The sequence below is a fragment of the Chlorocebus sabaeus genome, chromosome 7 (assembly GCF_047675955.1).
Source record: "Chlorocebus sabaeus isolate Y175 chromosome 7, mChlSab1.0.hap1, whole genome shotgun sequence".
In the NCBI taxonomy this organism is placed as follows: Eukaryota; Metazoa; Chordata; class Mammalia; order Primates; family Cercopithecidae; genus Chlorocebus; species Chlorocebus sabaeus.
Window position 1 is genome coordinate 32,835,553 of NC_132910.1, and position 23,202 is coordinate 32,858,754.

General features: G+C 40.4%; 1 protein-coding gene across 5 annotated transcripts in view; it reads right to left on the minus strand.

The window, feature by feature from the left end:
- Positions 1–23,202, minus strand: part of RASGEF1B (RasGEF domain family member 1B) — a 633,271-nt gene that overhangs the window by 39,255 nt on the left and 570,814 nt on the right. The window contains exon 1 of one of the 5 annotated variants that reach the window (XM_037989308.2): positions 5,490–5,664. The exons of 3 other annotated variants lie outside the window; for them this stretch is intronic. Coding sequence is in view for 1 of the 2 variants with exons in the window: in XM_037989305.2 (XP_037845233.1) it covers positions 2,315–2,329 (15 nt within the window). In the remaining variant the exon portion in view is untranslated. Of the gene's footprint in view, positions 1–2,314; positions 2,829–5,489; positions 5,665–23,202 lie in introns of those variants that run through there. One more of the 5 variants, XM_037989305.2, reaches the window with a different exon arrangement.

Sequence of the window (23,202 nt, forward strand, 5' to 3'; positions counted from 1 at the left end):
ACTTGTTTCTTCCTTTTCTCCCTTGAAGTTGCATAGATCTGAATTAAGAGTTCACATATTTCAGCTTTACTCCAGCTGTTATCTCAAGTACTTGCAGCCTGCCTCCTTTTGCCCTGCTAGAAGACCAAGATTGACTGCACCTTCATAGGGTGTATCTAACTATGGATTTGAGCCAGGGTGAAAGGTAAAAGTCAAGTTTCTGACACTATCTAAAACATGACTTAAGTTTGAAAATGTCTAGACTGCCAGGTGCGGTGGCTCACACCTGTAATCCCAGCACTTTGGGAGGCTGAGGCGGGCAGATCACAAGGTCAGCAGATCGAGACCATCCTGGCTAATCCGGTGAAACCTCACCTCTACTAAAAATACAAAAAATTAGTTGGGCATGGTGGCGGGTGCCTGTAGTCCCAGCTACTGGGGAGGCTGAGGCAGGAGAATTGCTTGAACCTGGGAGGCAGAGGTTGTAGTGAGCCAAGAACGTGCCACTGCACTCCAGCCTGGGCGGCAGAGCGAGACTCTATGTAAAAAAAAAAAAAAAAGAAAGAAAATTTCTAGATTATCTTCTCATTTCTGTCCTCATTCAGAGGAAGTCCTAAATCAGAGATTTCTAACAGCATCTCTGGAAACTGCAGAAATGCTACACCTCTGCTTACCTCCTTTACAAAAAAAAAAAAAAAAAAAAAAAAAGGTATCGTATTGAGAGGGTAAACAACACAGAGAAGACAACTCAGAGTCCACTCACATCTTTGGTATGTGAACAGACAGAAACTCCAAGACTCCAAGATAAGTACCTTCTTTGAAAGTGAGTCCCACAGGCTTAGTAGATTTCCCAATTAAGGGAGAAAAAGAAAAAAAAATCAGTATTTTTGAGGAAGGAAGATCCTATTTCTCTCTGCAATGAAACAGTGATATTATTTCCTGATTTATCGGCATCCATACAAAAAGTGAATTTGTATTCTGCTTGATTTGTCTTAGATGCTACTTAAAGATTTCCTTACTAATTCCTAATTGATGGAGGAAGGGGATTCTGACTCAAATAGTTTACTATCTTTGGTTTCCTCGGAAGAAAAACAAAGCTAAGATTTGTCATCTTTTGTCTTGGGGATATGTTGTTAGCAGTTTATGAAAACACAAATGACATTTCAGCACATGACCTGGAGAGTCAATTAAAGCTCTTCTATGAACTAAATCTTTACTACGTGGGAACTGAACCCAGGACATATTGAATGTAAAGAATGTAATGCATACATTCTTTATGCATTAACTTTTTATCTACATCTTCCATGCAGTTCCTAAACTGGACAGTAGATGGCTCCTTGTTCCTTGTCTTTCAAAGGGTTGGCACTTTGTAGCAGTATGGTTTAGAAAAGCAAAAGGATAACTAGAGTTATGGGGAAAATATATCGAGAAACTGGTATTTGTGATCTTGGCATATTATTGAACTATACAGCTCATACTGTACAGGTGAAGACGTACTGGCTAATGCTATTTGGTCATAATGCCTTACATTGTAGGTGCTCATCTACAATGAGAATTAAATATTTCCTTTTCCTAGAAGAATAAAAATGATCTTCTGGATAATCAAAATCATCATTACCTAATTGAGTGCTGTCAAAAAGAACTTTCTGGGATACTGAAAATGTTTTTCTTTTGCACAATCCAATAGAGTAGCCACTAGCCACAAGTGACTACTTAGCACTTAAAACGTGGCTTATTGCAACTGAAAAACTAAATTTTAAATTTTGTTTAATTTTAATAAACTTAAGTTTAAATATTCCCATATTACTAGTGGCTACCATACTGAACAGCACAGATATGAGTAGCTGAATCATCATTTATACATGGTAGATCTCAACACAAATAAAGTAATATCATATGGAGAACATTCTTTAATAAAAGGTTTTATTTTTCTATACCTAATTCATCTCAAGAAAATGATGTGATACCTAATGAGGATGTTTATTAAAAAGTAGAGTTTTCTATTTATATTTTAGTATGTAGTATGGTTACTGGGATAATTTTCCAGCTGTGAATTTTTGAAAAACTGTATTCATCCCTCCCCATTTTTCTCTTTTAGAGCAATAGAAAGATGTTGGTACTCCAGGCGAATTTGTACTTTCTCTGGGTTAAACTAATTTTCTAAGCAGGGTTTCCTAATAAAATTTGAATCAACTGAATCATTTCCAGACACAGGCATAACCTGAAATGAAATAATAAATATAAACCTAAGAAAAAATCGTTGCTCAAAACAAATTTAAAAATTTAATGGATAGTAATATTGATTTAATAGGCCAAAAAAAAATCTGACACCAACCTTTTTAATAATCATTTTTAATATTCATACCTAGAGAAAAACAAAAGCAAAAAGCAGTTTAATATTAAACTTCTACATAAATTAATCAACAAAAAGAAATTTCACTCTCCTCTCTTCATTTCCACATACCTAGAAAGTAGGTGAACATCTAACTGCAAATCACTTCACCCTTCATTAGTCCACCCCTAAGACAGGGTGTAAATGCATGAAGCAGTAGTACAACAAAATAAAGCAGTTATGACAGACCTAAAGAAACTCATAAATCACTCCATTCAACTCCGCACAGTCGTTTTACAGAAACTGCAGGCATAGAGAAAAAATAAATCACTGATTAGGGCTCCAGATCCGCCAGAACCCAAGTCTCCTTATTTCCAAAGCAGAAATATGCCCGCAGCACTAGGCTACAACATCTGTCACTTTAGGATAAGCAAAGGTTGCATGGGTCTTTTTTGTAGTTTTAACTGGAGAACCAAAAAGGACAACTATAGGTCTGAAAAAGTGAGGGGAGTGGGCTGGCAATACCCAAATTCAACTACTACTAATACAAATCCCATAAATCTTAAACAGCATTTTCAGTGCAGTTGGCCTCTTTAAGAAGTCACAAAATGTTTTCACAGCTTTTTCATTTATTATGTGTGGCGTCAGAATCAAGTTTCCTAATCCCTGCTTCAAGGATTCTAGATTCTTCTCCCAAGCAAAGGAAAAGACACTCCTTTCACCCATCTCCTTTCCAAGAAGGTGCTCTCCTGGGGCCATCCCAATGTTCCTCCCAAGTCCAATTCTTCCAGGTACTCTGTAGATATTGACAAAGCTGATCCCAACACTCTTGAGTCATACTAGGGATCCTAGTTTCTCCCCTTCAATTTTCTTACCATGTCTTTTTCCCTCAGAAAGGTGTATTGAATTGTTTTTATTTGGTCTATTGTACTCTATTAACTAGTAGTTAATTTTAGGTTCTAAGAATAAAATGTTATATAAGAAGTATGTGTTATTAAAATATTTTGATTTATACATATAAATACATATGTATATATACACATTATGTGTATACACACACATATAAAAAAATCCATTAATGCTAAGCTGTAGCGGGTTCGCGGGAGACAATACATGTGAATGTTTTCTGGTGATTCTCTTCTCCAAAAGACGGTGATTCCCAGGTATTAGATGTGGTAGTATCAGACAAAATATCTAATGGAGCACATAAAATGAAGCAAGACTGAAAATGCACCATAGAAGAAGTAAATTCTAAGAATGTAACACTTCCTTAGACAACTGGAAAGTGCAAAGCCAGTATACTTAGTAGTCAGAAATGTTGCCACCTCCAAGAAAACAAAGGATTGACCCGACATGCAGTGGAAAAATGCCAAGAAACTTGTTAATCAGTGGCTGATCTCATCTTCACCAGAAAATCTGCTTGAAAGGCATAATATAACGTTGTTTGTAAACCCTGATGTCTGTCAAAAGTGCCCTAAGGTCCTCCTCTCTAGCTCCACCACTGCCCCTCACTTAAAAAAATAAAATTACCTTTAATGATAGGGTTTAACAAGCTGCCATTCTTTTTTTTCTGTTATGAAAAACTCAACAGCAAAGAATTTTTATTTTTATTTCTTTTGATAAAAGACATCAACTCTACTTTTGTTCTAAATCTCATGGGACCAGTTATTTTCACCCAAATCGCCAACCAGGTACACACACTGCTTAACTGTTAACCTCCTTGTTTCTTAGAAGAGGCATATTGCCATGGTCCAACTATGTTTTAAATTAAGGCACAGCTGTCACATGCCAAGCTCTCGCTACTGTTTTCAGGAGGAAAGGGCAATTATTCACCCCATCTGAGTGTGACTGTGCCAGACATCATTCAAAAGTGCACCACCCTGATCCCTAGACTCTTCCCCTTTATGCACCCAGTTCAGAGACCCTCCCCTCGGCCATTAGACCATCTGAGCTAAATATAGATCTACACACACCAGCAGTTCCTGATCGTCGTCACATGGTGCTGCTGACGAAGGACTCCTTGGAGACGCGTTCGGCCCAAACACATACACAAATTTGTGTGCATATTCATCGATATACACCATATCCACCGAATTCATCAGGGAGGATGGACACATACATCTACATTCCGAAGAGAAAATCGCAGTCTAGACAATCTCCTTGTGTTATGTGCCACACTTGTGCCACCCTCGGCAGTGTCAGAGGACTAAGCTACGTTGCTTTTTCCTGAACTGCGCCGATTTGGTTGGGGCAAGACAGCAAGCCGTATTGAAATGGTACGTCCATACACACACACAATGGCGCGCGCACCCCAGCCCCCGTCTCGCCCTTCTCCCTGGTGCAGCACTGAAGTTGTTTTTCACAGCTCCCTTAGAAAGAGCCTCCCTCAAGCTGATCGCCCACAAGGCTCCCAGATACCTCTAGCTCATCTTAGATTCCCCAGGCAGGTGACCTGAGGCTATTCAACTGAGCTCTGGCAAAAGCAATACGACTCAGTGTCTCCCAAGTTTGCCAGGTGAACACCGAAGGATGACAGAACATCACCTTGTCGGTGGGGAGTATGTGACTTCTGTTCCTTTGTCCCTTCCTACGAGTCAGACTTTAGATTACATGGCACTGACAACAAAAATCAACAGCTGCCCCTACACACACACACACACACACACACACACACACACACAAACTAGTCAAGAAGTGGAAGAACCAACCTAGGTATGCACACGAAGGAAAGAAGAGATGAAAAAATGATGGAGGCGACTACAACTCAAGACAAATCCTCAAAAACCACCGATCTCAAGACAGAAGGCCTGGCTGCAGGATCAGGGAGAAAGAGGGAAGGCACAACCCAACCCAAGCCCGTCCCTACCCGGGTTCCAGTAGCTCGGCCACGCACCTGTTGGGGCCGCGGCAGTCCCAGGTGCCCGCAGCGGCCGGGCAGGGGCCCTCCCCCGGTCCCGGGCTGTAACCCGGCTCTTGGTGCCCGCGTTCGCGCTCACTCGCCTCGGGATCTCCCGCCTCCTCAGAGCGCACCCAGCCGGTGCAGTCTCTGAGCCCGGCTCGCTCCCCGCGCGGCCCCGGGATCTCCAGGGAGAGGGCAGCGCTCAGCAGGGTCCCGAGTTCCCGCTACCGGGCTGTGGTCCCCCAGCCGGGAGAACAACCCAGCCAAGGAACAACCTACCTGCAGGTGGACTCTGAGTCCTCCGCCTCCCGGCTGCGTGCCGCGCGCCCACAAATGCGACCAAAGGACAGGGAGCGAAAGCGCGCGGGAAGAAGAAAAACAAAATCTGCCTAACCAGTCGGGTTCCTTGTTTATACTGAAACTACGGCAGCAGCCGCCGCGCACGCCCCCTTTGCTTGAGCTCCGGCCTCCTGCTGCCAGCCCCGCCCCCCCCGCCGCCAGCCCCGCCCCACCCCGGCAGGCACAGACCAATCACCGCGCAGCTCACCGCCCACGCCGCCGCCGCCCAACCCGGCCGGCGAGTCCCAGGAGCCCTAGACTCCCGCAGCGCGTGGACCCGGGTGCCCTCCCACGCGGCAGAGGGCCGCGGAGCCTAGCGCAGCGGTGTTTAACAGAGCTGGTCGGACTGGCTCCGACTGTGCGCGTTTCCTTTTGAGTGCATCCGCCCCGGGCTGTTGTGCAGTTGTGAGTGTGTGTGTTCATTCACCTGTATACTATCTGTAAATACCGGCCCGACTCGTTACACAGTATCTATTAACATAATCGTGAGCTAAAGGTTACTGTCCATGTAACTTTCAGAAGAGAGCGGAGAGGAACCACAGAACATTTGCTCAGCAAATATCACGTAGATCCTGGTGCTAAGCACTGTGCAAAACGCTGGGGGCACACTGTTGGCAAAGTAGGCTGGTCCCTGCCATTGTGAAGCTTACATAGTCTAGTGGAGGACACACATTCAGCAAATAACCACCCAAACAAAATGTAGAATTACAGCTCCTAGAAGTTCCACGGAGAGGAACCTGTTCCGTGAAACATGATTCCGGAGGCAAAGCAGGGAGGCTAGTCCTCAGTGAGGGCTGTGTTGTCATGGTAACCACATACTCCATCACGGGATATTTGATAACTATTTCAGAAAAAAAGTTAAAACCTCAGTACTTCACTTTGTACACATAAAAGGAAGCCAGAGGGAAGTAATGATGGAAACAAGGGAAGAGAGAGACCTATGGAAAGAAAAAAATTTACAGAATTAGGAGACTTACCAACTGTATGTCTTGAGTTAGTGATACAGCTTTACTGAGTTTCGGTTTTCTCATATATAAAACAACACTATTCATACCTGTCCTATACTACTATAATTAAGATTACTGAGGGGGAGGAATCCTTTTCCCTCCTGCTCCCTGGGCCCCTCCCCCTCTCCTTCCTGGGGTGGAGTCTCACTTTGACACTTACTTTGTCCGTTCTTAGGAGATTCCTCCTTCATTTTCTTCATTTATGCCTCCGTTTACTTTTCTTCCTCTTTATCATACTCCTTCCCTCCTTTCTGTAAATAAGACTCCCCTGATTCAGTAATTCACTCTAACCTAGCTAAGCCTTTGACTTAACCATAGCTTCTCTGCAGTTTAAATGAGAAGCCATAAGGCCAACGGAGTTTGGTGGGCCAGCCATGCAGAGTGAAACACAGAGGCTGGGTGGCCCTGCCTTGCTGTTGTGGTTGTGTTGGTTGGTTGATTTTTCAAGCTCAGTTTTCCCATCCTGGTTCTGTAGCAAATGAGCCATATGACATTGGGCCAGTCACTTACACTCTTGACATTACTGGTCCTGTAGCAAGAAATTAAGAGTTGCGGGGGATTGCTGGCAAGATGGCTGAATAGGAACAGCTGTGGTCTGCAGCTCCCAGCGAGATCGAGGCAGAAGACAGGTGATTTCTGCATTTCCAACTGAGGTACCCAGTTCATCTCATTGGGACTGGTTGGACAGCGGCTGCAGCCCACGGAGGGTGAGCCGAAGCATGGAGGGTGAGCCGAAGCACGGAGGGGCATCACCTCACCTGGGAAACGCAAGGAGTCAGGGAGTTTTCTCCTCTACCCAAGGGAAACCGTGAGAGATTGAGCCTGAGGAACTCCGGCACAGATACTGTGCTTGTCCCCCAGTTTTCGCAACCCACAAACCAGGAGATTCCCTCCAGTGCCTACCCCACCAGGGCCCTGGGTTTCAAGCAAAAAACTGGGCAGTTATTTGGGCAGACACTGAACTGGCTACAGGAGTTCTTTTTTTTTTCCATACCCCAGTGGCGCCTGGAATGCCAGTGAGACAGAACCGTTCACTCCCCCTGGAAAGGGGTGCTGAAGCCAGGAAGCCAGGTGGTCTGGCTCGGTGGGTCCCACCCCCATGGAGGCCAGCAAACTAAAATCCACTGGCTTGAAATTCTCACTGCCAGCACAGCAGCAGTCTGAGAACAACCCGGGACACTCGAGCTTGGTGTGGGGAGAGGCGTCTGCCATTGCTGAGGCTAGAGTAGGCAGTTTTATGCTCATAGTGTAAACAAAGCTGCTGGGAAGTTCGAACTGGGCAGAACCCACTGCAGCTCAGTAAGGCTGCTGTGGCCAGACTGCCAGGTTTCCCTTCTCTGGGCAGGGCATCTCTGAAAAAAAGGCAGCAGCCCCAGTCATGGACGTATAGAGAAAACGCTCATCTCCCTGGGACAGAACACCTGGGGAAAGGGGTGGTTGGGGGCGCAGCTTCAATAGACTTAAACGTCTGCCTGACAACTCTGAAGAGCAGTGGACCTCCTAGCACAGCGCTCCAGTCTGTTAAGGGTCAGACTGCTTCCTCAAGTGGGTCCCTGACACCCATGTATCCTGACTGGGAGATATCTCCCAGTAGGGGCTGACAGACACTTCCTACAGGAGAGCTCTGGCTGGCATCTGGCAGGTGCCCCTCTGGGACAAAGTTTCCAGAGGAAAGATCAGGCAACAATCTTTGCTGTTCTGCAGTCTCTGCTGGTGATACCCAGGCAAACAGGATCAGGAGTGGACCTCCAGCAAACTCCAGCAGACCGACAGCAGAGGGGCATGTCAGAAGGAAAACTTCAAAACAGAAATAGCACATCCACTGAAAGACCCCATCCGAACGTCACCAACATCAAGGACCAAAGGTAGATATATCCACAAAGATTGGGAGAAAGCAGCGCAAAAAGGCTGAAAAATTCCAAAAACCAGAATGCTGCTTTTCCTCCAAAGGATCACAACTCCTCACCAACAAGGGAACAAAACTGGACGGAGAATGAGTTTGACGAATTGACAGAAGTAAGCTTCAGAAGGTAGGTAATAACAAACTCCTCCAAGCTAAAGGAGCATCGTCTGACCCAATGCAAGGAAGCCAAGAACCTTGAGAAAAGGTTAGATGAATTGCTAACTAGAATAACCAGTGTAGAGAAAAACATAAATGATGTGACGGAGCTGAAAAACACAGCATGAGAACTTTGTGAAGCATACACAAGTATCAATAGCCAAATCCATCAAGTGAAAGAAAGGATATAAAAGACTGAAGGTCAACTTAATGAAATAGAGAGAAGACACAATTAGAGAAAAAAGAATAAAAAGGAATGAACAAAGCCTCCAAGAAACATGGGACTATGTGAGAAGACCAAATCTACGTTTGATTGGTGTACCTGAAAGTGACAAGGAGAATGGAACCAAGTTGCAAAACACTATTCAGGATATTATCTAGGAGACTTGCCCAACCTAGCAAGACAGGCCAATATTCAAATTCAGGAAATACAGAGAACACCACAAAGATACTCCTCGAGAAGAGCAACCCCAAGACACATAATCGACAGATTCACCAAGGTTGAAATGAAGGGAAAAAATGTTAAGGGCAGCCAGAGAGAAAGTCGGGTTATCCACAAAGGGAAGCCTATCAGACTAACAGCAGATCTCTGTGCAGAAACCCTACAAGCCAGAAGGGAGTGGGGACCAATATTCAACATTCTTAAAGAAAAGAATTTTCAACCCAGAATTTCACATCCAGCCAAACTAAGCTTCACAAGCGAAGGAGAAATAAAATCTGCTACAGACAAGCAAATGCTGAGAGATTTTGTCACTACCAGGCCTGCCTCACAAGAGCTCCTGAAGGAAGCACTAAACATGGAAAGGAACAACCAGTACCAGCCACTGCAAAAACATACCAAATTGTAAAGACCATCAACACTATGAAGAAACTGCATCAACTAACGGGCAAAACAACCAGCTAGCATCATAACGACAGGATCAAATTCACAAATAACAATATTAACCTTAAATGTAAACAGGCTAAATTCCCTGATTAAAAGACACAGACTGGCAAATTGGAAAAAGAGTCAAGACCCATCAGGGTACTGTATTCAGGAGACCCATCTCACATGCAAAGATACATATAGGCTCAAAATAAAGGGATGGAGGAATATTTACCAAGCAAATGGAAAACAAAACCAAAAGAAACAGTAGGAGTTGCAATCCTAGTCTCTGATAAAACAGACTTTATACCAACAAAGATCAAAAGAGACAAAGAAGGGCATAACATAATGGTAAACGGATCAATGCAGGGAGATGAGCTAACTATCCTAAATATATATGCACCCAATATAGGAGCACCCAGATTCATAAAACAAGTTCTTAGAGACCTACAAAGAGACTTAGATTCCCACACAATAATAGTGGGAGACTTTAACACCCCACTGTCAATATTAGACAGATCAATGAAGGGTTTTTCATGTCTCTATCCTTCTTCGGTTTTGCTCTGATCTTAGTTATTTCTTGTTTTCTGCTAGCTTTTGAATTTGTTTGCTCTTGCTTCTGTAGTTCTTTTAATAGTGATGTTAGGGTGTCAATTTTAGATCTTTCCCACTTTCTCCTGTGGGCATTTAGTGCTATAAATTTCCCTCTAAACACTGCACTAGCTGTGTCCCAGAAATTCTGGTATGTTGTGTCTTTATTCTCCTTGGTTTCAAATAGCTTATTTATTTCCGCCTTAATTTTGTTATTTACCCAGTAGTTATTCAGGAACAGAAGGTTCAGTTTCCATGTAGTTGTGTGGTTTTGAGTGAGTTTCTTAATCCTGAGTTCTAATTTGATTGCGCTGTGGTCTGAGAGACTATTATGATTTTCATTCTTTTGCATTTGCTGAGGAGTGTTTTACTTCCAATTATGTGGTCAATTCTAGAATAAGTGTGATGAGGTGCTGAGAAGAATGTATATTCTGTTGCTTTCCGGTGGAGAGTTCTGTAGAATCTATTAGGTCTGCTTGGTCCAAGTTGAGTTCAAGTCCTGAATGTCCTTGTTAATTTTCTGTCTTGTTGATCTTTCTAATATTGACAGTGGGGAAAATCCCCAGTAAAATACTGGCAAACCAAATCCAGCAGCACATCAAAAAGCTTATCCACCACGATCAAGTTGGCTTCATACCTGGGATGCAAGACTGGTTCAACATATGCAAATTAATAAACGTAATCCATCATATAAATAGAACCAATGACAAAAACCAAATTATTATCTCAATAGATGCAGGAAAGGCCTTTGACAAAACTCAATACCCCTTCACGCTAAAAACTCTCAATAAACTAGGTATTGATGGAAGGTATCTCATAATAAAAGAGCTGTTTATGACAAACCCACAGCCAGTATCATACTGAATGGGCAAAAACTGGAAGCATTCCCTTGGAAAACCAGCACAAGACAAGGATGCCCTCTCTCACCACTCTTATTCAACATAGTATTGAAAGTTCTGGCAAGGGCAATCAGGCAAGAGAAAGAAATAAAGGGTATTCAGATAGGAAGAGAGGAATCAAATTGTCTCTGTTCACAGATGACATGATTGTATATTTAGAAAACCCCATAATCTCAGCCTAAAATCTCTGTAAGCTGATAAGCAACTTCAGCGAAGTCTCAGGATACAAAATCAATGTGCAAAAATCACAAGTATTCCTATACACTAATAACAGATAAACAAAGAGCCAAATCATGAGTGAACTCCCATTCACAATTGCTACTAAGAGGATAAAATACCTAGGAATACAATTTACAAGGGATGTGAAGGACCTCTTCAAGGAGAACTACAAACCACTGCTCAAGGAAATAAGAGAGGACACAAACAAATGGAAAAATATTCCATGCTTATGGATAGGAAGAATCAATATTGTGAAAATGGCCACACTGCCCAAATCAATTTATGGATTCAATACTATTCCCATCAAACTACCATTGACTTTCTTCACAGAATTGGAAAAACCTACTTTAATCTTCATATGGAACCAAAAAGAGCCCACATAGCCAAGACAATCCTGGGCAAGAAGAACAAAGCTGGAGGCATTACGCTACCTAACTTCAAACTATACTACAAGGCTACAGTAACCAAAACAGCATGGTACTGGTACCAAAACAGATATATAGACCAATGGAACAGAACAGAGGCCTCAGAAATAACCCTACACCTCTACCACCATCTGATCTTTGACAAATGTGACACAAACAAGCAATGGGGAAAAGATTTCCTATTTAATAAATGGTGTTAGGAAAACTGCCTAGTCATATGCAGAAAACTGAAACTGGACCCCTTGCTTACACCTTATACAAAAATCAACTCAAGATGGATCAAAGACTTAAACATAAGACCTAGGACCATAAAAATCCTGGACGAAAACCTGGGCAATACTGTTCAGGACATAGGCATGGACAAAGACTTCATGTCTAAAACACTAAAAGCAATGGCAACAAAAGCCAAATTGACAAATGGGATCTAATTAAACTAAAGAGCTTTTGCACAGCAAAAGAAACTGTCATCAGAGTGAACAGGAAGCATACAGAATGGGAGAAAAATTTTGCAATCTATCCATCTGACAAAGGGCTAATATCCAGAATCTACAAAGAACTTAAACAAATTTACAAGAAAAAAAACAAACAACCTCATTAAAAAGTGGGCAAAGTATATGAACAGACATGTCTCAAAAGAAGACATTTATGCAGCCAGCAGACATATGAAAAAATGCTCATCATCACTGGTCATTAGAGAAACGCAAATCAAAACCACAATGAGATACCATCTCATGCCAGTTAGGAGGGTGATTATTAAAAAGTCAGGAAACAACAGATGCTGGAGAGGATGTGGAGAAATAGGAATGCTTTTACACTGTTAGTGGGAGCATAAATTAGTTCAACCATTGTGGAAGACAGTGTAGCAATTCCTCAAGGATCTAATACTCTTTGGCCCAGCAATCCCATTACTGGGTATATATCCAACGGATTATAAATCATTCTACTATAAAGACACATACATATGTATGTGTATTGTGGCACCATTCACAATAGCAAAGACTTGGAACCAACCCAAATGCCCTTCAATGTTAGACTGGATAAAGAAAATGTGGCACATATACACCATGGAATACTATGCAGCCATAAAGAAGGATGAGTTCTTATCCTTTGCAAGGACATGGATAAAGCTGGAAACCATCATTCTCAGCAAACTAACACAAGAACAGAAAACCAAACACTGCATTTTCTCACTCATAAGTGGGAGTTGAACAATGAGAACTCATGGACACTGGGGCCTGTTGTGGGGTGGGGGGCTAGGGGAGGGATACCATTAGGAGAAATACCTAATGTAGATGACAGGTTAATGTGTGCAGCAAACCACCATGGCACATGTATACCTATGTAAGAAAACTGCACGTTCTGCACATGTAACCCAGAACTTGCAGTAAAATAATAAAGAAAAAGAAATTAAGAGTTAGAAAAAATTAGGATTTCTTAATGAGAATATCTGACATATCCTTTGTAACCTCTGGATATGCACACCAGACCAGAAGATTTTGGCCAGTTTTACTCTCTAAAGTATCCCCCAACCAAGAAGTTTGTTTATTTTAGATTCTTAAGATGTAAAATGGATACCATGATAATATTAATGCAATGCTTTCCAAACAGCATTCCCACCCCTTATTCTGGCAGATCTCTCTGGGTTCCTTCTAGCTTTCTGCATGCCAAGTATTAAATAAGGAGACAGTTCTGGAGCCAGGTGTCCTGAACCCTAATCCTCTCTCTCTCACAGAGCCACCTATAAAGCCTTAGAAAAGGCATTGATGGACTCTGGACCAGCTTACTCATCTGAAAAATAGCATTATAGTTAATTAAAGTAACTTTTTCATAGGATGTTGAGAAGACTAAAAGAGATCATACAGGAAATGAGTTTGAGATAATGTTCCTCAGAGAAGCCTTCCCTGACCTCCCTATTTAAGATTGCAGTCACCCCCGACTCCATGTAACCCTTCCCTGCTTTCTTGTTGTTGTTTCTTCCATAGGACGTATTGCCACTTAACATACTATATATTTTACTTATTGTTGCTTTTCCCCTCTCACTAGAATATAAATTCCATAACAGCAGGGAATGTTGCTGTTGTCATTGTAGTTGTTGTTTTCCTGCTGTATTTCCAATGTCTAGAACAATGTGTGACATATAAGAAGCAGTTAGTAAATATATGTTGGTTGAATAAATGAATGAATGCTTAGCATGTAAGTACTCAATAACTAATTGCTGTTATTATCATGTCTGAATTGTTTTCTATCATGAAAAACATTTCCTTTCTCTACTCCTCAGTTTCTTTCTGATCTTTTTACTCTATTGGCTCAACTCCTATCTGTAAATGTCAGTAAGCTCAATAATGCCAATCAAACTGATGCAAATCTGCTAAGTAGTATCTCACTCCAGTATTAAAAAACAGCCACCTGTATTTAAAGTTTCTGCTATATGGCAGGCTCTGTGCTAAGCATTACTTTTTTAGTTTCCAGTCCTCTTGTAGCTCAAATGCATAAAATTAGAGCAATGATCATGACCGATCCATGTCCAACCCTCTTTCTTTTATTTTAGTTCCTTTCATTCCCCATCTAAAATTCCAGTTTTAACCACACAGCATTTAGTGTGAACTTTTCAATCCACCTCTCATGAACAATGATGGTATTGTCTTATGTGAGTACACATGAGTGTATTTACATAAATGTTATTGTGCAATCAGTCTCATTCTGTTTCTCATTTTCCCCGCAACTTAGACTTTTGATCATCTATCTGTGTTGATGTATGTCTGTGTTGCTCACTCTGTTTATCCACTGTTGAGTGTTTCACCATATCTGCGTAACTCTGTTAATAGCTCCCTGCTAGCAGGGAGCTATTTTTTATTCGTATTGTCATCAATCCTCACCCAAACTCTGAGAGATAAGTACAATTATTTCCATTTCTGAGATGAAGAAATGAGGCTTGGGAAGGTAACTCACCGGCCAAGGACACTCAGCTGGAGAAGCCATGAATTAAACCTGTATATCTCTGTTTAATCCTCCTGCCTTCCCAGTTCATAAAATTCACTCAATTACTGTGGGACTTATGAAATAATGTTTAAAACTACTAGATATGTATATTTAAATTAAACTAGAAGCCAGTTTTTTTGCAAAGCAATGTTATTTGTCTCAAAGATACAAGTTTAGTTTTCTTCATAGACACGAGTTTAATACTATTATTTGTGGTTTATAGTTTCTTTAAAACACTTGAAGCTTCCATGAAAATCTCACATGCGTGTTTGTCTTCAGATGTTTAAAATGTATCATTTTAAAGAAGAATGAGGCACCAGAACACTAGATAGGATTAAAAAGGAAATGATATAAGGGAATGGATTATGGCTTCAATGTACGAAAAACATTAAACATGTCTAAAGCAGAATGGTATCCTTTTTCAGCATTAAATTCCCATTCTGTGCATCTTAAAGGGCCTTGTGAAATGGCCATGTAACTCCCCAAAACACTCCCACATTTTCTCTTTCATTTATATTCTCAATGTCACTCTGGACTATGGAGATGAGCAGTTCAAGGATATGTAATCTTAACCTCAGATTGTAAATGGAAGGAAAAAACGGGATTGATTACACCGCCTATTAACAGTCAATCTGGACCCCAGCCTAGGCCTTCTCGCTTTTGAAGCTAAAAACACAAACCTTTTTTTGATAAGTCTGATGTACATGGCCCCTCTTGTATGATGACAAAAGATTATGGGGTCTTAGGCCAATTAGACCAACCCAATTAGACCAACCCAGCTCCACACTTTAGAGCAAATCCCTTATTTTCCCCTTGCTATTTAAGTATGCTTTTCCTTGACTTCCCTTTCCTCATCCTCTGAGGGCCTACAGCAAAAAGCGAAGGAGTCTGCTTGGTGTGCTTTGGTTTCATGCTCTCTTCCTGCCATTAGCCTGAGTGAAAGGAAGGCTGTCCATGAGTCAGACTTTTCGTTTCTTTCTGAATAAGTTGGTCTTACAATGAATTAAGAACAGGTTTTTCTAAGTCAGATTCTGGTAACCTTTAATGTTAAGTCTGATTATTTTACTAGAAGATCTTTTTGGTTTTGACTAATTGCCAATCTATGGCTAGCACATTGAGTAGGAAGGGACAAAGGAGAAAATGAGTAATAGAATAATAAAATTAATAGGAGACCATATTGGAACTTCAGAGTAATTTTATAAAGTGTGTGGATATGTTTAGCATCAACAGAGGTACAGATGTACATATGTATGTACAGAGGTACATACATAGACCTGAAATCTGATGGGAAGAATGACCACAGCAGGACACAAAGACTTCAATATTCAAGATCCTGAGTCCTTGTCTAGTGCCATCAATCCCTACATAACTATAAAATGAATTCTGACACTTAGAAGGAATTTGTGTGATGAAACAAATGACTGGGTCAGCCTTCGAATGGTAATTTCAATAATAATTTCCAACACTTGTTATAGTTTACAGTGTTCTTTCACATCCATTATCTCATTTAGGGAGAACATGGGGTCTGTGAGGGTCATTCAATTCTGACAGTGGTCATTATAGAAGACATATACTTTCCTCTTCTGGGATCACTAAAAATATTATAGATAGCCATCCATTTAAACTTGCTAAGAAGATACTCCTAAACGGAAGAGAACTGGCTAAAAAAGATAACTTCAGGAGGTCTAGTGAACATATCCGAGTGATTCTTCATCACTGTCACGTTTTATCTCCCAGATCCTAAAGTTGTAGGAAAGAATGTGACAACCGCATGGGAAATCCCACAACAGATAGTAGGTTTTCAAGTCTCCTAAGAAGATGTAAAAAAAATACTCTATCTCCATTTATAGACAAGAACTGTTGAAAGGCAACTTTACTGTTTTTTCTTAGATAAGCATTATTGTTTTACTCATTTGCCAGTACTTACTTACTCTTACAAAGTAATTATTTGCAACACCCTCAGAAAGAATATTGGTAATGAGAAGTAATATAACTTGGCCTGATCACAAGGTCATGAGACAGTCATCCTCTTCACTGATTATATATTACATAGTAACTTACCTTCCCTGTACTGACAAAGAAACATTTAATAATCTTTTTTTTTTTTTTTTTTTTTTTTTTTTTTTTTTTTTTTTTTTGAGAGGGAGTCTCACTCTGTAGCCCAGGCTGGAGTGCAGTGGCGCGATCTCCGCTCACTGCAAGCTCCACCTCCCAGGTTTACGCCATTCTCCTGCCTCAGCCCCCTGAGTAGCTGGGACTACAGGCGCCCGCCACCACGCCCGGCTAATTTTTTTTTTGTGTGTGTATTTTTAGTAGAGACGGGGTTTCACCGTGTTAGCCAGGATGGTCTCGATCTCCTGACCTCGTGATCCACCCGCCTCGGCCTCCCAAAGTGCCGGGGTTACAGGCGTGAGCCACCACGCCCGGCCAAGATTTAAAAATCTTAAACATGCATTATTTTGATTAGACATTTTACTGTTTTGGGTAGAAATTCAAATATGTTTAACATAAATATATTTAGATAAATATTATTCATCAAAAAAGTCTTTATAGTAAATATACATATATTTCTCTATGTGTAATTTCTCTCTCTAGCAGTTTTTGGTTTCTTCTGAATGAGTTGGTCTTATAATGAATTAAGAACAGGTTTTCCTAAGTCAGATTCTTATAGCCTTTAATGTTAACTATGGTTATTTTGCTAGAAGATCCCCTTGGTTTAGACTAATCTTCTAGCACATTGAGTAGGAAGGGACAAGGGAGAAAATGAGTAATACAATAATAAAATTTTAGAGCTGGGGAAAGTATTAATGATCATCTCTTTTAATCTTTCCCTATCCCTGCGCCACCAACCAAGGCATTTTTGAACAAGGAAACTGAGTCTCAGAGAGATTAAATGATCTCTCCTAGGCCAACAAGATAATAGCAAAGTTATGCTAGTCAAAGAGCACAGATAATCCCAGGACTTCAAATCCTACATGATATTACTTCTTAATAATTCCTGCAGGGTAGAGTTATAGAGCTACTTTGACATTATAGAAGTTTAATTTGTTTTCAAATATTATGACAACTATTCTCTATTAAATATATCTTGATAAAATAAGTTCTCTAGATATTACATTTTATTAAAATTTTCTAAATGATGCTAATGCCATTTATTATCTTATTTAATATTCAAGGTAGTAAAATAGTAAGCTCTTCAGGGGCTTTATCATTAAAGTAACCACATTAAAGTAACTATTAATTACACTTCATAAAGTAAATTCAAGAAATTATGTCAATCAAAAAAGCTTGTCTAATTAGCATTTACTATTGTCACCAGGAAAACATGTGCCTAAGATATTTTCTATTTTGTATAATAAAATAATTTTCACAAGACTATTAGAGCATTTCCCTGAAGTCTTCAGATGATCTCTAAATGATTCTGTGAAGTTTAAATTTGTAAAATATCTAAACATTCATTTTGACACACAGATGATTTCAGTAATAAAGCCAGAATTTCTGTGCAATATATTTAGATATTGTTATGGAAAAGCATAATGGTGAATCTATTTTCTACACAAAAATAAAAGGAAACATCATGTAATTTAATCGTATTTAACTAGACAGAGAGGGTGGCTATCTCTGGGAATGGGAATGGAACTTCAATTTACTTGTAGTATTTGATTTTTTTCCTAAAGAACAACTTAAAGCTGATATGACAAAATGTTCATTATTATCATTTGTGCATCACAAGTAGATGGGTGTTTATACTTTTTTATTGTGTATGTTTCTTCAAAAAAATTAAATAATTTTATAATTAAAATTGGATATTTTCATGTACCTATAGTACATAACCTTAAACTTCTATATTTAAAGCTTACATTTTAAGGCAATACATACCGATAATGTTATTGCTTTGCCTTTTTCCGCTCATTGACTAATCACATTTATAAAGTATAACTGTCAATCAGTAGTCCAGAGAATTTTATTTGGCTTCACTGTACAGAATTATACCCTATGTGATATAAAGTGTGTTAAAGAATGTTATGCATCTCACACAGCCTATCAAATTAGCCCCCTTTTGTTTTTTGATGGGATTGTGGGTGTCTCTTCTGAAACAGTGATGTACATTGTGACACATAGTTAACACACAAATGAGCTTTGATTCGTGACTGAAGCCTGCTTTAAAGTCAAATCTCCCACAGGCTAACACCATTAGCACGTGATTAATGTTTCCAGGGCCTGGAATTAACCAGTGATAATTTTAGAATCTACAATTATCCACATAATTGTCTCCAATTAGCTGTCTCTGAAGAGTGGTCAAGAACTAAAGTGAAATGGAGGTTGAATGTAAGGATATGTCTTCTTATTAGGGGGATGATCCATTTACTTCAGGTCTGTCATGACAGTCAAGGAGTGTGTTTGAAGATGTATTTGGGAGAGGAGATGGGGTGGAAGAATATGACTGTTGCTTGAAGTGGAGTTTGGAAAGTATTGAAGAGATGAGGCATTTTCTGACCTAGACTACTGCTCAATAATTTAAAAGAGATTATCTCCTAAGTATGTAAGGAAAGAAGTCTAAGAAAGACTAAGGCATGAATTTAACACCTCTCACAGCAAGAAATTCATAGCCAAGGGCAAAATAAAATCTCTTAGTCTGGATAAAATTCCATAGATAAACACAACATGTGTCTTTAGTCTGTTTGTTGTTTTTTTAAGAACTCACAACAAACTCTTGAATGCCCTGCCTTCTTAAGTTAAAAAGTCAAACACCAGCTGTTTACAAAAGGCAGTCATGAACCCAAATTTCTAAATTAAAAAATACTGAGAAGTTTTATTTTTCTCCAAAATAATTGAACTAAGACATACTTTTGAAAGCATCATTAAATAGATACAATTTTGGTTAGTCCTGTTCTTGCTCTTGCATTAAGGCTAATGGCAGATATATTGCCATCTTTTGATTCAGAACACAACAACAACAACAAAATGAACATGAATTTTGTTCTGTGTTTTTCCACTGGTGAGAAAACAATAAGTACATATCCTGCCAGAACAAACTCTTCAAAGCTTATCACAATGACAAACCTGAGGCACATCTCACTTGACAAGGTACCTAGTAGACTTCATACATGAATACAGGAGTTTTGGGATCCTTTTTAAATTCCTTTTTCCTTCCTTCCTTCCATCCTTGGTCTTTTAAGAACTGCAAACTACATAGTGGTAGAAATTTTTCACTTCAAATTTAACAGTAACAACCCATGCTTCAAGGAGGGAATGTTTGAACCTGTTAACTCTTTTAGGAAGAAACAACCAGTATACTGAAATGAGTCATTTGCACAAAGGCTAGCAGAACTCATTCCAGAGCACACAGAAGGAGGGAGGAAATGCAAAACAGGACAACCTGTTGAGAGCAAACAGTGGAAGGGACTCATTGTCTCACCTGGGGAGCAAGAGCCCTTGGCGGATATTTCAAAGAGAAATTTCAGTGTAGGAACAAATACAGGAACCTGTCATACTGGCTTTGCTGTGGGAGAAGCTAACATTTCAGATTCTTGATGTTCTCAACTGTAAAATGAAGGGATTAGGCTGGCTCCATGTGGATACCTTAGCAGCCAAGAGGCTTGCAGAAGTCCAGAAGTGACAGACTTGACCTAACCACACTGATATTAGGGATTACGGTCATATCTTTTCTCTGAAGCTCAATTTCTGCATTATGCTAATCTTTATGATGCCCAAAAGATCCCCTGGGGATCTGCTTCGACTTTTCCCTAAGGCTCCGGCCTGTACTAAAGGCAGTGGCTGCAGTTAAATGGATCATGGCATAGTAATACCTCCACTCTGGGTCTGATTTAAACAGACTTGAGATTCACCTTCAATGATGGAATTCTACTTCTGGAGTAATAATTTATCGGCAGGTGCATTGGTGGTTTGCTGCACCTATCAACCCATCATCTACATTAGGTACTTCTCCTAATGCTATCCCTTCCCTAGCCCCCCACCCCATGACAGGCCCCGCTGTGTGATGTTCCCCTCCCTGGGTCCATGTGTTCTCATTGTTCAACTCCCACTTATGAGCGAGAACATACGATGTTTGGTTTTCTGTTCTTGTGTTAGTTTGCTGAGAATGATGGTTAACAGCTTCATCCATGTCCCTGCAAAGGACATGAACTCATCCTTTTTTATGGCTGCATAGTATTCCATGGTGTATATGTGCCACATTTTCTTTATCCAGTCTAACATTGACGGGCATTTGGGTTGGTTCCAAGTCTTTGCTATTGTGAACAGTGCTGCAATAAATATACATATGCACGTGTCTTTATAGTAGAATGATTTATAACCCTTTGGGTATATACCCAGTAATGGGATTGCTGGGTCAAATGTTATTTCTGGTGCTAGATCCTTGAGGAATTGCCACACTGTCTTCCACAATGGTTGAACTAATTTACACTCCCACCAACAGTGTAAAAACGTTCCTATTTCTCCACATCCTCTCCAGCATCTGTGGTTTCCTGACTTTTTAATGATCATCCTTCTAACTGGCGTGAAATGGAATCTCACTGTGGTTTTGATTTGCATTTCTCTAAATGGTATTGGGAAAACTGGCTGGCCATATGCAGAAAACTGAAACTGGACCCCCTTCCTTACACCTTATATAAAAATTAACCCAAGATGGATTAAAGACTTAAACATAAGACCTAAAACCATAAAAACTCGACAAGAAAACCTAGGCAATACAATTCAGGACATGGGCATGGGCAAAGACTTCATGACTAAAACACCAAAAGCAATGGCAACAAAAGCCAAAATTGACAAATGGGATCTAATTAAACTAAAGAGCTTCTGCACAGCAAAAGAAATTATCATCAGAGTGAACAGAGAACCATAGAATAGGAGAAGACTTTTGCAATCTATGCATCTGACAAAGGCCTAATATCCAGAATCTACAAAGAACTTAAAACAAATTTACAAGAAAAAAACAAAAAACCCCATCAAAAAGTGGGTGAAGGATATGAACAGACACTTCTCAAAAGAAGGCATTTATACAGCCAACAAACAAGAAACAAAGCTCCTCATCACTGGTCATTAGAGAAATGCAAATCAAAGCCACAAAGTCATAGAATATAAATTATAATAGGATAATTAGAATAAAAAGTACACGCTAACAAAAATTTTGTCTAAACCCTAATGCCCACAACAATACTTGATATCTAGTAGGTGCTCAATATCTATTGAATAAATAAATGAGACAAAATATGTTGCATTTTTAAATCTACTACTATCTCCCCCAAACTCCCTTTCCAGAATTATTCCCTTTCTTTCTTCCTTTCTCTCTTCCTTTCCTTTTCTCTCTCCTTCCTTCCTTCCTCCTTCCTTCCTTCCTTCCTTCCTTCCTTCCTTCCTTCCTTCCTTCCTTCCTTCCTTCCTTCCTTCCTTCCTTCCTTCCTTCCTTGTTGAGACAGGGTTTCACTCTGTTTCCCAGGCTATAGCGCAGTGACACCGTCATGGCTCACTACAAGACTGACCTCCCTGGGCTCAGGGGATCCTCTCACCTCAGCCTCCTGAGTATCTGGGACTACAAGCATGTGCCACCAAACCCAGCTAATTTTTGTATTTTTTGGTATAGACAGGATTTGGCCATGTTACCCAGGCTGGTCTCAAGCTCCTATGCTCACAGGATCTGCCTGCCTCAGCCTACAAAAGTGCTGGGACTACGGCCATGAGTCACCACACGTGACTTTATTTCCCTGTTTTTCAACTAGCCTATCCATAAAGAAAATTGAGTTATAGACCCCATGGGCCATGGAACACCCATAAGTTTCAGGCTAGGGGTATTCTGGGCTAGTCTGTGCTTACTGGCTCAAAGAGAAACTTTGAAAGCCCTCTGCCTTGTTCTGTGCCCATTTATTGGCTCCTAAAGATGTTATGTGCCCTTCTCTGCTACCTAAGAAGAGATATATCTCACTGTTTTAAGCCTTCAGCCTCATGATGACCTGCCTCTAAAAGTGGGTTTTAGAGTGACTCATTTTAAAAAGACACAGAGGTGAGGTCTAACAAACTCATAATTTATATTAGGAAATATCTCACCTCCCCCAAGCCAGGTCCCCCTTATGATTTTCTCATTTTTGATCATGCTATTTTTATTCTCCTGGCCACACAGGCTTGAAACTTCAGAGTCAGCTTGACCTCCTCTGTCAAGCTTCTTGCCTACATCCAGCCAGTGGCTATATCCTCTTATTTCGTACCCTGCAAAGTCTCCCTACTTTCTTTTGCGATTTCTGGTCCCATTGCATTTGGAGATTAGAGAAACGACCACCTACTTGATTACCACATCCCACCACACACACAGACTCACATAATATACTGCTCTACTAGACTACCACTGATATGTGCTATGTCAAAAACATGAATTGTTCATTTTCTCCCAAACTGACAGGGGTTTGCTATATTTAAGAAATCAAGATTCTTAACCAAACTTTCCAATTCTATCACTTATTTACACTTTTCTTTTTTTCTTTTCTTTTTTTTTTTTTTGAGATGGTGTTTCGCTCCTGTTGCCCAGGCTGGAGTGCAATGGCGCAATCTCAGCTCATTGTAACCTCCACCTCATGGGTTCAAGTGATTCTCCTGCC